At 36.0% G+C, this 17872-nt stretch overlaps 1 protein-coding gene across 2 annotated transcripts in view; it reads right to left on the minus strand.

The window, feature by feature from the left end:
* Positions 1-6350: 6350 nt before the first annotated feature.
* ZNF680 (zinc finger protein 680) overlaps positions 6351-17872 on the minus strand; it is a 54172-nt gene continuing 42650 nt past the window's right edge. The window contains exon 4 of one of the 2 annotated variants that reach the window (XM_011955119.1): positions 6351-8973. In XM_011955119.1, coding sequence (XP_011810509.1) covers positions 7634-8973 — 1340 coding nt within the window. In that variant the 3' untranslated portion in view covers positions 6351-7633. The remainder of the gene's footprint in view (positions 8974-17872) is intronic. The other variant, XM_011955120.1, reaches the window with a different exon arrangement.

Consider the following 17872-nt stretch of genomic DNA (forward strand, 5'->3'; position numbering starts at 1 on the left):
AGCTCCACCTCCCAGGTTCATGCCATTCTCCTCCCTCAGCTTCCCGAGTAGCTGGGACTACAGGCACCCGCCACCACGCCTTGCTAATTTTTTTTTGTATTTTTAGTAGAGATGGGCTTTCACTGTGTTAGCCAGGATGGTCTCGATATCCTGACCTCGTGATCCACCTGCCTCAGTCTTCCAAAGTGCTGGGATTACAGGCATGAGCCACCGCGCCCCGTCAAAGCAATGTTTTTAACTTTTTCTTAAACCATTGCTAATCTTGGCTGGGCACGGTGGCTCACGCCAGCACTTTGGGAGGCTAAGGCAGGTGGATCACCTGAGGTCGGGATTTCAAGACCAGCCTAACCAACATGGAGAAACCCAGTTTCTACTAAAAATACAAAATTAGCCAGTCGTGGTAGCGCTTGCCTGTAATTCCAGCTACTCGGGAGGTTGAGGCGGAAGAATTGCTTGAACCCAGGAGGCGGAGGTTGCAGTGAGCCAAGATCGCGCCATTGTACTCCAGCCTGGGCAACAAGAGCAAAACTCCATCTCAAAAAAAACTAATCTTTATTTTGCTTTTCAAAGTAAGAATTTCTTAAAACCTTTTAACAAGCAAGGTATACTCCTGTAAATAAAATTTAAAATGCATTTGCTTCTCTCAGCCTAGTTCCTCTAAAATCTAAAAACTAAATTATTCTTGACTTACAACAATATAGTTGTTTCCATCAGCGCAACAAAAATCCATTTTCTTTTGCAACAAAACAAAATTTTAAAAAAAACTTGCTGTTTTACCAAAGCTTTAAATAAAAGAGTGTATTTCTCTTTTAAAAAAATCAAGCTTAACTTACCAATAAAATCCCCTTAAAAGAAACTGGCCACGTACCTTATCTACACAGTCTCCGTATAGGGTTCCTAAACTGTGTTAAGTAAAAAACCTCACTTTCTAACAGACCTAAAATCCTTGTGCTTCTAAAACCTTTAAAAAAAATTACCCAACTCTTAAGTATTTAAGGGTACAAACCCATGGCTAAGCTTGGCTTTAAGAAATCCTATGTAAAATTTCTCATAAAACAAAGTTCCATCAAAGTCAATCAAAAAGCCTATGTAAAGGTAATTATTTTTGTTGCACTTTATGCAAATCATCTCAGTCAAATATAAAACTAAAGTCTATTTTACAAACAACTCATTCCTATTATACATTTTAACAAAAATAAAAACTAAAAAAAAGTATTAAAACTTATAATACATCTATCATTAACTTCTAGTTGCATTAGTTATTTTTGCATTTCTGCCTGTATTTGAAACTAACTATACTTAGTTTAGTTAGCCAACCAGCAATCTCTAGCTGTGGCTCAAAGAAAACAAAACAAAAAAAAATTGAATTATGTAAAAATCTAAATAAATATTCTAGTTCTAAATAATAATACTGCAAATCCTGCTAAGTAATAAAAATAAATAAGGTGCCCATAACCCAAAGGTTTCCTTTTTAAAAAAGCAAAATCAAAAAAGCTAACCAAAGCCAAGCCTCATGCACCCAAATCTTAGAAAGCGTAACTATTGCCACCAATTACTGGGGTATGTCAGCGGCTTCAAAATTTTTAATCTGTCCTTACCCACCTTCTCTCATTTTAATATGTATCCTCTACTAACCCAAATTGCTGTTTCTTTCCACCTAAAGGCTATCAAGCTCCAAACAGCAATGCAAACACACACACACACGCACATACACACACATAAATGTGCACCTCTTCCAAAAACCCTTAGACTAGCATCCCCCCCAAAAAAATCCTAGCTACTGTTCCCTTTGCCCCTTTCCAGCAAAAAGTAGCCCAAAAAAATCCAATGCCTAATCTCTATAAAAATAGTTAGGGTTTCCACTCCTGAGTAGGGACTCAAAGAAGTTTGCTTGCCTTAGGTATATAGCAAGAGAAAGGTCCCTGAAAAGTCCTCAGCCCATGAGTCATTGCCTCATCTTCACAAATGTAAAATACAGCCTGGAAAAAAAAATTCAAGCTGCAGGCACCAATAAAAAAACCAGCACAAAGTATTGTGCTTAAAAACATGCCCACAGCTGCACAAATAAAAAAACCTCCAGCCTATTTAAATAAAAGCTTGCACAAACCTCTAGCTCACTCAAATAAAAAACAAGGCCTGGTATAAAATGCCTTTATCCTTTATATAATCACAGGGCTCCACAAAAAGTTTCTTCTCCTTTTGTGGGCATAAACACAGTGGGCTCCAGTGGGCACTCACCTTTATTTAAACTCTACAGCGGCTCCTATAAATCATCACTTCAGCCCCTAATTGGTCCCAGGCCAAGCTTTCACTTCAGCTTCTAATAGGTCCTGGGCCAAGCTAAGCAGCATCTATATATCGTCATTTCAGCTTCTAATTGGTCCTGGGTCAAGCTAAGCAGCATCTATATATCATCATTTCAGCTTCTAATTGGTCCTGGGCCAAGCTAAGCAGTATCTATATATCATCATTTCAGCTTCTAATTGGTCCTGGGTCAAGATCTCAGCCCAAGCTTTCTAATTAGTCCCAGGCCAAGCTAAGTCACATGTTCTCCAAAACAGCCCACAAACTAAGCACATTTCTTTTTATTCCTAGACCATAATAACCCTGAACTCCAGCCTCATAGGGGGAACTCCTATTCAGAAACCCCTCTCTGCTAGCAAAAACTTTCTTCTTTTGCTTATTAAACTTTCACTCCAACCTCACTTTTGTGTTCATACTTTTTAATTTTCATAAAAATAAAACAAAAACCTCTAAGTGTTATCTCAAACAAAAGAAAACCTGTTAAATCTTGTTGCATTGCTAAAACTACAACAGAACTACTCTAGGAATATACCAGGAAAGGCAGGAGAATTCATAGTCCCTTTAAAGGAAGCAAATTGCTCCTGCAGGACCTGGGAGACAGCCCAAATATTCTGAGTGCCCAAACTGTAAAAGTGGAAAAAGGGGCTTTATAAGCTCCCAAATTTATAAAACAGTAACTATTAGACCTAAGAAATTAAATAGACAGAAACATAATAATCGTGGGGGACTTCAATACTCCACTGACAGTACCAGACAGGTCATCAAGAGAGAAAGTCAATAAAGAAAAAATGGATTTAAACTATACCCTGGAACAAAGGGGCTTAACAGCTATTTACAGAACATTCTAGCCAAAAACCACAAACTATGCATTTTATTAATCAGGACATGAAACTTTCTCCAAGACAGAACATACGATAGGCCACAAAACAAGTCTCAGTAAATTTAAGAAAACTGAAATGTTATCAAGTACTTTCTAGGACCGCAGTGGAATAAAATAGAAAATTAACAACAACAAAAACCTTTAAAACCAGTCAAATACATGGAAATTAAATAACCTGCTTCTTCAACAACAAAATCAAGATAAAAATATTTTTAAATTTAATGGAATGATATAGTGACAAAACCTATCAAAACCTCTGGGATACAGCAAAGGCCATGCTAAGAGGAAAGTCCATAGCTTTAAATGTCTACATCAAAAAGTCTGAAAGAGCACAATAGACTATCTAAGGTCACGCCTCAAGGAACTAGAGAAACAAGAACAAACGAAAACCAAACCCAGCAGAAGAAAGGAAACAACCAAGATCAGAGCAGAACTAAATAAAATTAAAAAAGAAAAAAAAAGATAAATGAAACATAAATCTGGTTTTTTAAAAGATAAATAAAATTGATGGACCATTAGCAAGATTAACTAAGAAAAAAAGAGAGAATATCTAAATAAGTTTAATTTGAAACAAAACAGGAAATATTACAACTGACATCACAGAAATATAAAAGATCATTCAAGGCTACCATGAACACCTTTACACACATAAAACACAAAAATCTAGAGGAGATGAATTAATTCCTGCAAATGTACAACCCTCCTAGCTTAAATCAGGAAAAATCAGATAAAAATCGTAATTTAAAAAATTAACAACAAAAAAAGTACAAGACCAGACAGATTCACAGCAGAATTCTACCAGACATTAAAAGAATTGGTACCAATCCTATTGACACTATTCCACAAGACAGAGTAAGAGGGAACCTTCCATAATTCATTGTATGAAGCCAGCATCACCCTAATACCAAAACCAGAAAAGGACATAGCCAAAAAAGAAAACTACAGACTGATATCCCTAGTGAACACAGATGCTAAAATCCTTTTAAAAAATACTAGCTAACTGAATTCCAACAACATATCAAAAAGGTAATCTACTATGATCAAGTGGGTTTTGTATCAGGGATGCAGGGATGATTTAACATACACAAGTCAATAAATGTGATACACTACATAAACAGAATTATAAACAATGATCATCTCAATAAACACAGAAAAAGCATTTGACACAATCCAGCATTTCTTTATGATTAAAACTCTCAACAAAATTGGTGAACAAGGGACATATCTCAATGTAATAAAAGCCATCTATGTCAAACACACAGCCTAATAACACTGAACAAGGAAATTTTGAAAGCATTCTCTCTGAAAACAGGAACAAGACCAGGATGTGTACTTTCACCATTTTTATTTAACATAGCACTGGAAGTCCTAGCCAGAGCAATCAAATAGGAGAAAGAAATAAAGGGCATCCAAAGAGCAATTTAAGCTGTCACTATTTGTTGATGATATGATTGCATACCTAAAGAACCATAAAGACTCCTCCAAAAATCTCCCAGAACTGACAAATGAATTCAACAAAGTTTCTAGATACAAAATTTATGTACACAAATCAGTCACTCTGCTATATACCAACAGTGATTGGGTTGAGAATTAAATCAAGAATGCAACTTTTTTTTACAATAGCTGGAAAAAAAATACTTAAAAATATACCTAAACAATGACATGAAAGACCTCTACAAGGAAAACCACAAAACACTGCTAAAAGAAATCACAGACAACACAAATGAATGGAAACACATCCCATATTCATGGATTGGTAGAATCACTATTGTGAAAATGACTACATTGCCAAAAGCGATCTAGAAATTCAATGTAATTCCCATCAAAATACCAACATCATTCTTCACAGAATGAGAAAAGGCAATCCTAAAGTTTACATAACTTTATACTATAAAGCCATAGTCACAAAAACAGCATGGTACTGATCTAAAAATAGGCACATAGACCAATGGAACAGAATAGAGAATCCAGAAATAAAACCAAGTACTTACAGCCAACAGATTTTTGACAAAGCAAACAAAAACATAAAGTGGGGAAAGGAAACCCTATTGAACAAACAATGCAGGGATGTTTAAGCAAGCCCATGTAGAAGAATAAAACTGGAAACTCATCTCACAACTTATACAAAAATAAACTCAAGATAGACATAAGACCTAAAACAGTAAAAATTCTAGAAGATAACATTCGAAAAACTTTTCTAGACATTTGCGTGGGCAACGACTTCATGAACAAGAACCAAAAAGCAAATGAAACAAAAATATATACAGACGGGGCTTAATTAAACCAAAAAGCTTCTGCAGAGCAAAAATAATCAGCAAAGTTAACAGATAACCCACAGAGTGAGATCAAATCTTCACAATCTATACAGCTGTCAAAGAACTAAGATCCAGAACCTACAAAAAAACTCATACAAACCAGCAAGAAATAAAAACAATCTCATTTAAAAGTAGGCTAAAGATATGAATAGACAATTCTCAAAAGAAGATATAAGAATGGCCAAGAAACATATGGAAATATGCTCAACATCTCTAATTATCAGAGTAATGCAAATTAAAACCACAATATGATACCAACTCACTCCTGCAAGAATGACCAAAATTAAAAAATTTAAAAATATATAAGAGGTGTTGGTGGGGATGCGGTGCAAAGGGAACAATTTTACACTTCTGGTGTAAATGTAAATTAGCGCAACCACTCTGAAAAATAGTGTGGAGATTTTTTTAAAGAACTAACAGTTGATCTACCATTTGATCTAGTAATCCTACTACTAGGTATCTATCCAGAGGAAAAAAAGGCATTATATGAAAAAAGACACTTGCACATCTGTTTATAGTCTAGTGCCTATTTGTATACCAGCACCATGCTGTTTCGGTGACTATGGCTTTATAGTATAGTTTAAAGTCAGGTAATGTGATGCCTCCAGATTTGTTCTTGTGGCTTACTCTTGCTTTTGCTATGTGGAATCTAAAAGAAAATTTTATTATTTTTGATCACATCAATTAACCTGGAGGACAGCATATTAGCTGAAACAAGACAGGCACAGAAAGAATAATATCTCATGACCAAATAACATATTATTACTCTCTTTTACCTCCCTCGAGTAAAGTGAAAAAGCTTAAAGTTAATGGCATAATAACACTTCATTGAATGCACAATACTCTTAACATGTTAAAGAAATGTTTAATTACAAAATTAAGCTTATACATAATCTAAAAATGTTCAAACATATTGCATTTATAGCATAAAAGTACAATTAGTAAAATGATTCACTAGTAATTTAGTGACATTTAATTTAAAGTAAAATTAAAAATGCTTTTCTCTCACTATGATGCAAAATATTACTCTGAACACCTACCTCATGTATCACTCAACATGAAAAGTAAACTAACAAGGGCCTCTGCACTTAGATTTTCATCATGAAACTTACATTTTAATGCCCATACTCTTCCACAGAAAAAATCATAAATAATGTCCATCTAATAAAAAATAATCTCTCCTATATCTGACACAGCAACAATTTATCACATGCTTTCACATGTGAATACAATAGGAATGAAGATAAAGTAATTTGAGGGTTGAATTTCATTATTTACTTTTCAAATAAGCTATAATTTTTTCAAGGAAAAAAGTATACTTTCAATGTAATTATAACTCTCCAAAGAATCTTCTACTCCTTCTAAAGTTACTTACAAATAATCTAACAACTTATAGATTTTTTTATACTCAACACTCTTAGTGTAATGTCTAAAGTGTCAGTGCTTTAGTTATTTCTACTGTAAATTCTTTAATATTTAGACTCAATTTTGGATTAAATATTTTTCATACTTACTGCATCTGCAAAAACACATTTCAATATAAAAACATTTCAATATAAACTCGTGTTTTCTACTCTGTAGTTTTCAAAAAAAATGTTTTTCCAAATTCATTACATTTGCAGGATTTTTCTCCAATATAAATTCCCTGATGTTGAACAAAGTTTGAGCAACTGCTTCAGCGTTTTTCTCTAGCACAAAATGTGTACAATAAGACTTGTAATACAAGTAAAGGTACTACAACCCTCCTGCGCTCCTTATATTTGTTATGTTTGTCTTCAAAATAAATATGCTTCTTCACTTTAAAGTGTTATATTTTCTGAAATTTCCTGACAGTAATTGCATTTATAACGCTTTTATTAAGTATAAACTCTCTAGTGTTAAGATGTGAAAAGATATCAATGACTTTTTCACATTCTTTATACTTGTACAATCTTTCTCAAGTAAAAATGCTTTCCTGTGCAATAAGATGTGAGTACTGGTTAAGTTTTGTCACATTCTTTACACTTATAAAATTTTCTCCAGTATAAATTATCTTACCTACAAGCAAGTGTAACAATCACTGGAAGGCTTTGTCAAATTCTTCACATTTTTAGGATTACTCAACAGGATGGTTTCTTTTATGTTTAGAAAGGTTTTAGGTGTTGTCAAAATTATTGTCACATCTTTCAGGTTTGTAGAGTTTCTCACCAGTATGGATTTTCTTATGTCTAGTAAGGTGTGAGGACCGGTTAAAAGCTTTGCCACATTCTTCACATTTGTAGGGTTTCTCTCTAGCATGAATTCTCTTATGATTAGCAAGAGTTGCAGGCCAGTTAAAAACATTGCCACATTCATCACATTTGTAGGATTTTTCTCCAGTATGAATTACCTTATGGTTAGTAAGGGTTGAAAATAAAGTAAAGCCTTTGCCACATTCTTCACATTTGTAGGTATTCTCTCTGGTATGAATTCTCTTATGTCGAGTAAGGCTGGAGCACCCATTAAAAGCTTTGCCACATTCTTCACATTTGTAGGGTTTCTCTCCAGTATGAATTCTCATATGTTCAGTAAGGTTTGAGGACTGTATAAAAGCTTTGCCGCATTCTTCACATTTGTAGGATTTCTCTCCAGTATGAATTTTCTTATGTCTAGTAAGGTTCGCAAACTGGTTAAAAGCTTTGCCACATTCTTCACATTTGTAGGGTTTCTCTCCAGTATGAATTTTCTTATGTTTAGTAAGGTTTGAAAACTGGTTAAAATCTTTGCCACATTCTTCACATTTGAAGGGTTTCTCTCCAGTATGAATTCTCTTATGGTTAGTAAGGGTTGCAAACCAGTTAAAGGCTTTGTGACATTCATCACATTTGTAAGGTTTGTCTCCAGTATGAATTATCTTATGTTTACTAAGGATTGCGAATAAACTAAAGGCTTTGCCACATTCTTCACATTTGAAGGGTTTCTCTTCAATATGAATTTTCTTATGTTTAATAAGGGTTGAGGACTGGTTAAAGGCTTTGCCACATTCCTCACATTTGTAGGGTTTCTCTCCCATATGGATTCTCTTATGTTTAATAAGCTCTGAGAACCAGTTAAGAACTTTGCCACATTCCTCACATTTGTAGGAATTCTCCCTAGTATGAATTCTTGTATGTTGTGTTAGGTGTGAAAGCATGCAAAATGATTTGCCACATTCTTTACATTTGAAAAACTTCTTTCCAGTATTTCTTATCTTACGACTGTTTGAATTTGAAAATTTACGAAAGACTTTCACATATTTATCACACTGAAATATTTTGCACTGGGTAGTTGTCAAACATGGGTTAAGTTCATTATAACCTTCTTTGAATACCTTAGACTCATCCACACTTTTACAGCTTATTCTTAATTGTAAATTCTCATGTCCACATTTTCCGTATCCTCTCAGTATCACTTTTTGAAAAGAATCTTTTATACTGTGCTCTGGCCAAAGATCTTCAGTGAAATGAGAATTTATAACTGAAAGACATAAAAATAACAAATTACTCCACTTCCTAGACTCCGATGAATATATTTTACAAATCAAATCTATAAAATTACACAAACTACATAAGCAAAACATAAAAATAAATAACCAAAAAATCCTAAAAGTAAAAAAAAAAAAAAAAATGTACAAATGAAGCTCAACAAATTAGGATACACACAATGATATTTATAACAACCACATATATAAACACAATTTCAAAAGTCACAGACAAGAAGAAAATCTTGTGAGTTGCAGTATAAAAATGGTATGTCATTTACAAGCATAGTCTTTTTAAACAACCAGTGAATTTGTCAAGAAAATTTTGCAGGCAAGAAGAGAAGTGTGTGATATAGTCAAAGTCATGAATACCAAATGAGAAAAATACCATCAGCAAATCTGTCCTACAAAATGGGGTTGGGGGGGGAACTTCCAAAATAACCACATACTGAAAAAGTATATTGGCACTGCAAATTCCCTACATATAAAAGATGTTGAAAGCAGTTTCTTCCACTGAAAATAACATGACAGAAAACATATTATTATATAAAAATACGTAACTTTATGAAAAAGATATGCATATACACAAATAGAATTCCTTAACATTATTATAATGGTGCAGAAAACGTTAATTATTCTCTCAAATTTGAAAGATATTAATAAATATACAACATAAAAGAAATAACTAGCAGCATTAATAACAAAGTTCAGGGCAGATGTAATGAAATGGAACTTTTATATGCAAGGGAATTTAATTTTTCTACCAGATTATAATTATTGTATCCTTTAGAGGTTTTATGTAATCCCCAAGGTACCACAAAGAATTTTGTATATCTGTATAGATACACAAAAGAAAATAGGAAGGAAGTGAAAGCATTTCAATATAAAAATCAACAAGACACCAAGGATGACAGAAAGAGAAAGTCAGAGACAAAGGTAAAAGAATCAAATAAAACAATAAAATAACATTACTAAGTCTTTCTCTTTCAGAAAATTATCCAAATATATATATATATGTAAAATTAACTTTCCAATCAAGAGACATACTTTCATTAAAGGGATTTATTAAAGAATTTTAAGGCCAGGCGTGATAGCTCACGCCTGTAATCCCAGCACTTTAGGAGGCTGAGGAGGGCGGATCACGAGGTCAGGAGATTGAGGCCATCCTGGCTAACACGGTGAAAACCCGTCTCTACTAAAAATACAAAACATTAGCTGGGCGTGGTGGTGGGCGCCTGTAGTCCCAGCTATTCGGGAGGCTGAGGCAGGAGAATGTCGTGAAACCGGGAGGCAGAGCTTGCAGTGAGCCAAGATTGCACCACTGCACTCCAGCCTGGGCGAAGGAGCTAGACTTCGTCTCAAAAAAAAAAAAAGAATTTTAAAAACCAAGATCCAACATGCCTTTTTACAAAAGTCAGGACAGATCTAATGATAAACAGAGACTGAAAGTGGCAAGACAAAAGTAGACATTTCATGTAAATATGAATCAAAAGAGAGAAGAGGTCAAAATATTACACAAAACACATCTTAAGTCAAAAACTGTCGTATTTTATGAAATATACTTGAAGTCAAACTCCAAATAGACAAAGAAGAATTTTTTTTTTTTTGAGATGGAGTCTTGCTCTTGTTGCCTAGGCTGGAGTGCAATGGCGAAATCTCGGTTCACTGCAAACTCCACCTCTCGGGTTCAAGCGATTCTCCTGCCTCAGCCTCCCTAGTAGCTGGGATTACAGGCGCCCACCACCACGCCCAGCTAATTTTTTGTATTTTTAGTAGAGACGAAGTTTCACTATGTTGGCAGGCTGGTCTCAAACTCCTGACGTCAGGCAATCCACCCACCTCAGCCTCCCAAAGTGCTGGGATTATAGGCATGAGCCACCACGCCTGACTCACAAAGAAGAATACTAAACAATAATAGATTCATTTACCGGGAACCAATGACAAATTTGTATATAGGAGATTTTGTGTGTCTGTGTGTGTGTGCGTGTATATCTCACATTAAGTTTCCAAATATATAAAGCAAATATTGTCAGAATGAAAGAAACACATAGAGAGCAATATAACTATAGTAGAATATTTTAATACTTCACTTTCTGTAATAAAGATTTTAAAAAGACAAAATACTGGTAAAGAAACAGAGGACCTGAAGGGAGTATAAAACAATTATTTATAACAGAGGCATAGAGAACACTCCTCAACAACATCACAATAAACAGCCTTCTCAATACCTCCTACAACATTCTCCTTGATAGACAACCTGGTAGACCAAAAAAGAAGACTTAACAATTTATTTAAAACTAAATTTTTATAGATTACTTTCTATGATCAAAATGAGAGTACAGAACAGTAAGAAGAAAAAACTGAAAAATTCACAAATACATAGAAATTAAACAATACACTCTTGAACATGCTTGTTGAAATGTTAAAATAATTCATGCTGTGAAGATGCCCATCCTGCTCAATGTAATTTACAGATTTAATGCAATGTTGTTCAAATTTCTCATTGCATTTTTGAAGGAACAGAAACAGCAACCCCCAAAGTATATAAAGTCTTAAGAGATAGGAGAGTACCCAAAAATCTGCAATAAAATAAACAATTTTAAAGGCATTACAGTTTCTGATTTTGAAACACATTACAGAGCCACAGAATTATAACAATTTGGTATGAGTACAGAAGTAAAAATGTACACTAGTAGAACAGAATGCAGCACATATATAAACTTTCTCATATATGATCATATAGGTCATTTGCATACCTGTAATTATTGCAGCATTGTTATTGAAAGCTAATAGGTAAAAGCAGTGCAAATTTGTCACCAAATTACTCAGTAGATATAATTTAAAATATAAAATACTTAAATATCACCTAGTATTTAAAAAGCACAAAATATTCTAACAACTATAGCTTGATGACGTGCAAAATAAAATGAGCCAGTCACAAAAAGGCAGAGATTGTATGAGATATATGAAGCAGTTACACTTTTAGAGAAAACAGAGTGGTGTTTGAAAAGTGCCAGGAAATGGGTAAAATTCATAGTTTTTTAATGGGTATTGATATTTAGCTTTGCAAGATAAAAACATTCTAGGAATATGTTGCATAACAATGTCAATATAATAGGACTAAAATAAATATTTAAAAATATTCTATTGTAAATGTTATATGTTTTTGACAAGTAAAAATAGACAATATCTAAAAGAGACACGGAGTTATGATAGTTTCTACATTATCTTTAAATAGAAAAGATTTTCTCCCATACAAAAATAATACAAATTCATGAATAAATAGATGCTGAAACTAGGAGAATTTCTATGCCTGCTCACCTAGACAAGATTAAATAACCATTCGCAACAAACCTATACCAGAAATATAAAAAGAACAGGAAAAATATTTGTACGGGTAAACACAGAGATTGTTATATTGGTAGTAGACATATGGCTGATTCATATTTGACTTTGTTCCACACTGTCTTACATTTTACAGAGTAAATATTGGCATACTCAATTATAATATAAACTAAAAAACCAAAACAATTAACTTGTTTGAGGTGGCATATCCTAAAATATGTAACACAAAAATATAAAATTCCAAAAGAAAAATAAAACATGAAATGTAAAACTTGTTGGACACCATCAAGTACATCAATACATTCATTTAAAAACTCTTAGAAGAAGAATGTAGGGAAAAAGTAATGTAGAGGTTACTTGTAGACAAAAAAGCCTGAGAACTTCCCAAATTTTGATGTAGTAATAAAATTCCTAACCAATAATACTTGATTCAAGATTAGTTTACTTTAAAAACAGATAAAAATAAAGACTTTTCAAAATAAAAGGTGACAGTGTTATGATTCATTATGACTAGCACAGTTCTACATGAAGGGCTACATAGTGACCTGGCAAAGTGGATTATGCCTGTAATCCTACATCTTTAGGAGGCCAGTAAACTAACTTGAGACCAGGATTTCAAGATCAGCCTGAGCAACATAGTGAGACCCTGCATATAGACACACAGAAATGCTAAAATGAATCCATTATTTTGAAGAAAAAAAAAAAAGATGCTGGATAGCATCATAAAACTATATATAAATATAAAGCTATTAAATGTAAATATACATACACATATAGAATTCTTTACTCTCATAATGATGGAGCATAAAACCTTTAAAGTTATTCTATATAAAGAGAAACTAAAAATAAATCTGCATAAATCTTTCAATACCCAATAAAAAATAATAGTTTTTAACATCAATAAAATAACTGGAAAATATACTAGTGTTTGTATTAAATTGAAGTTGTTATCAAATTAAAATATATTGTTTTAACTTTAAGATGTTTTATGTAATCTCCACTTTTCAAGATAATTACATTGTACTGTAATACCTAACCTTGTTTTTAGACTCTCCCTTAATCACCTAGCCTTGTTTCCACATGAATAGGCTGTCCCTTAGCTGAGTAAGCCAGACCAACTCCATTTGGCTCCTTCATTTACAAGGCTTCAAGGACTCCTTACTCACCCCCCTTCCTCAAGGAGTTAACTTGTGTAAGCAGACTCTCAACATATCAGAGTCCAATTAACTGATAAGGTACTGAAGCACGCCATGTACTAAGTTCCCAGGATTTTGCTCAAGAGATAACACCATAAAGCCTTGAGTTTGTGTCCGGCAGAACCCCCATATATAACATCTTATGAAATATTTAGAGCCCCTGCACCTGGAAACTGTTTGTTTCTCTGTTGTCTTTTTAACTTCTTTACATGTTTTCACTTCTGCAGAATTGCTGCAACTGAGCTCCCCCTCCCTTTCCTAACCCGAAGTATAAAACAAAATCAAGCCCCTTCCTCAGGGCTGAGAGAATTTTGAGCAGTTAGCCGTCTCTTGATCGCCGGCTAATAAAGGACTCTTAAATTTGTCTCAAAGTGTGGCGTTTCTCTCACTCACATACAACAGTATTTCCAGAAAGTGTGAAATAAAATTTGAAAATAATCAAAGCATGTCACAACAAACTTAAACAAAAATTAGCAGGGCACGCTGGCTCACGCCTGTAATCCCAGCACTTTGGGAGGCCGAGGCGGGTGGATCACCTGAGGTCAGTAGTTCGAGGCCATCCTGGCCAACATGGTGAAACCCCTTCTCTACTAAAAGTATAAAAATTAACCGGGTGTGGTGGCAGGTGCCTGTAATTCCAGCTACTCAGGAGGATGGGGCAGGAAAATCACTTGAATCCGGGGGGCAGAGGTTGCAGTGAGCCAAGATCATACCACTGCACTCCAGCCTGGGCAACAAGAGCAAGACTCTGTCTCAAAAAATAAATAAATAAATAAAACAAACAAAAATAAGCACTAAAATGAACAATGAAAAAGAAAACATATCTATAAGGAACACATAAAACAACAAACTGGTAATACTAACTTCATTTCTTTAAGCAATCATTTAAAAAATACATTAATTAAACTAATTAATAAAAAAAGGTGCCAGGCACAGTGGCTCACGCCTGTAATCCCAGCAGTCTGGGAGGCCAAAACGGGTGGATCACATGAAGTCAGAAGTTCGAGACCAGCCGGACCAACATGGAGAAACCCCATCTCTACTAAAAACACAAAATTAGCCGGGCATGGTGACACATGCCTGTAATCCCAGCTACTGGGGCAGCTGAGGCAGGAGAATCCCTTGAACCCGGGAGGTGGAGGTTGTGGTGAGCCGAGATGGCACCATCCGCCATCGCACTCCAGCCTGAGCAACGACAGAAAAACTCTGTCTCAAAAAAAAAAAAAAAAAAAGGAATCCCAGGACTCTGAGAAGCTAAGGTGGGCTGATCAGTTGATCTCAAGAGTTTGAGGACAGATCTGGGGCATCATGGTGAATGGGAGGCAGGACTAGATTGCAGTTCCAACTCAGGCAAACAAAGCATTGTGTGGAGGCTTGCATCATAAATTTTAGCTTCATAATAACTGCAGGAATAAATCAGGAAACTGAAATGACCCACAGATCCTCTGAATGAAGCAGACTGCTCCTACAGGACTCAGGAGACACCCCAAATACTGTGAGTGCCCAAACTGCAGAAGTGGAAAAGGGAGATCCTCCACCTCTGAACATGCACCCCCGCTGGGGAAACTGAAGGTCTAGTTTGTGGGAGAAGATGCTGACCTTACCGGGAGGTGAGTCAATTGAGAGCCAAGTGAAATGTGGGGGTGGAAGAAGCAGCAGAAAAGGCCCTAGGAGCTCACTGGGTCCGCAAGCAGGCCATGCCTTCCTGGCATCACAAGGATCTTTTTGGAGGGCAGCCACAGGCACAGGAAAAACACCACAGGGAGAAGAAAACCTCCAACTGAACTTTGTGACAATTTGAACCAGCTGGGAAGCCTCTGGGCCAGAACCTGGCAAAGGGCCCAAATTCATCAAATCAATCCTGCAGACTCCACAGGTCACAAGCCGGGGAAGAACTAATGCCCTTTTCTTTCACAGCTAGGAGGTGGGTGGCCTGGGGCAAGTTCTTAGCCCTGCTTGCTAACTGCCTGAAAACAGTCTTGGTGCTGTTAGGTGGGGCACAGTAGGAGTGAGACCAGCCCTCTGGAGTGTGTAAAAGTTGGGTAAGGCATGTGACTGCCAGCTTTTCCCCACTTCCCTGACAACTTGCATGACTTGCCAGAGGCAGCCATTATCCTCCTAGGTACATAAATCCATTGACCTGGGAACTTCACCCCCATCCTCAAAAGCAGCCAAAGCAGGACCCACTCAAGGAGAGTCTGAGTTCAGACACACCTAGCCCTGCCCCCACCCAGTGGTCCTTCCCTACCCACCCTCGGATCTGAACACAAAGGGCATATACTCTAAGAAGTTGTAAGGCCCCACCCACTGGGTTGTTCTCCGTACTACCACAGTGGATGCTCTCTGGAAAGCACCACTTCCCAGAAGGAGGTCAACCAGCACAATAAGAAAACATTAAATCACCAATGCTAGGAACACTAGAAGAGTCCATTTCACCCCCATGCCACCTCCACTGAAACAGGTGCTGGTATCTACAGCCGAGAAACCCACAAACAGTTCACAACACAGAACTTCGGGCAGACAACCCTTAGTTCTGGCCCAAAGCCTGGTACACTTGCTGGGTGGCTAGACCCAGAAGAGAGATAACAATCAATATAGCTCGCTCTCAGGAAGCCACATCCATAGGAAAAGGGGAGAATACTAAATCAAGGGAACAAAAGAATCTGAAAAACAGCCTTCAGCCCTAGACCTTTCTTCTGACGAGCCTACCCCACTGAGAAGGAACCAAAAAACCAACTCTGGTAATATGACAAAACAAGGCTCTTTAACATCCCCAAATTATCACACTAGCTAACCAGCAAGAAATCCAAACCAAGAAGGAATCCCTGTTTTACCTGAAAAAGAATTCAGGAGGTTAGTTATCAGGCTAATAAGAAAGGCATCAGAGAAAGGCAAAGCCCAGTGCAAGGAAATTCAAAGAACAATACATAAAACAAAGGGAGAAATATTCAAGAAAAGAGATAACATAAAAACAAAACTTCAGGAAACACTGAACATACTTATAGAAATGCTAAATGCCCAGGAAAGTCTCAGCAATAGAATTGAATGAGTAGAAGAAAGAAATTCAGAGCTCAAAGACAAGGTCTTCAAATTAACCCAATCCAACAAAGACAAAGAAAAAATAACAAGAAAATACGAACAAAGCCTCCAAGAAGTCTGGGATTATATTAAATGACCACACCTAAGAATAATTGGCATTTGTAAGAAAGAAGAGAAATCTAAAAGTTTGGAAAACACATTTGGGTTGATGACTGAGAAAAGCTTCCTCAGCCTTACTAGAGACCTTGACATCCAAATACAAGATTTACAAAGAACACCGGAGAAATTTATCACAAAAAGATTATCACCTAAGCACACTGTCATCAGGTTATCTAAAATTAAGACAAGGAAAAACATCTTAAGAGTTGTGAGACAAAAGCACCAAGTAACCTATAAAGTAAAAACTATCAGATTAACAGCAGATTTCTCAGCAGAAATCCAAGCTAGAAGGGACTGGGGCCCTATCTATCTTCAGCCTCCTCAAACAAAACAATTATCAGCCAAGAATTTTGTATCCAGTGAAACTAAGCATCACATATGAAAGATAGTCTTTTTCAGACAAATAAATTCTGAGATAATTCATCATTACCAAGGCACTACTACAAGAACTGCTAAAAGAGCTTCAAATCTTGAAACAAATTTTGGAAGTACACCAAAACAGAACCTCTTTAAAGCATAAATCTCACAGGACCTATAGAACAAAAATACAATTTAAAAAGCAAAAACAGAAAAACAAAAACCAAGTTACACAGGCAACAAATGGCTCAATAAATGAAATAGTATCTCACATCTAAATACTAATATTGAATGTAAGTGGCCTAAATCCTCCACTTAAAAGATATAGAATGGATAAGAATTAACCAACCCTCTGATGCCTTCAAGAGACTAACTTAACACATAAGGACGCACATAAAATTAAAGGGATGGAGGCCGGGCGCGAGGGCTCAAGCCTGTAATCCCAGCACTCTGGGAGGCCGAGACGGGCAGATCACGAGGTCAGGAGATCGAGACCATCCTGGCTAACACGGTGAAACCCCCTCTCTACTAAAAAAATACAAAAAACTAGCCGAGCGAGGTGGCAGGAGCCTGTAGTCCCAGCTATTTGGGAGGCTGAGGCAGGAGAATGGCCTGAACCTGGGAGGTGGAGCTTGCAGTGAGCTGAGATCCGGCCACTGCGCTCCAGCCTGGGTGACAGAGTGAGACTCCGTCTCAAAAAAAAAAAAAAAAAAAAAATTAAAGGGGTGGAAAAAGACATTTTATGCAAATGGCCACCAAAAGTGAGCAGGAGTAGCTATTCTATCAGACAAAACAAACT

The sequence above is a fragment of the Colobus angolensis genome, unplaced genomic scaffold, assembly GCF_000951035.1.
Source record: "Colobus angolensis palliatus isolate OR3802 unplaced genomic scaffold, Cang.pa_1.0 Scaffold395, whole genome shotgun sequence".
Classification (NCBI taxonomy): Eukaryota; Metazoa; Chordata; class Mammalia; order Primates; family Cercopithecidae; genus Colobus; species Colobus angolensis.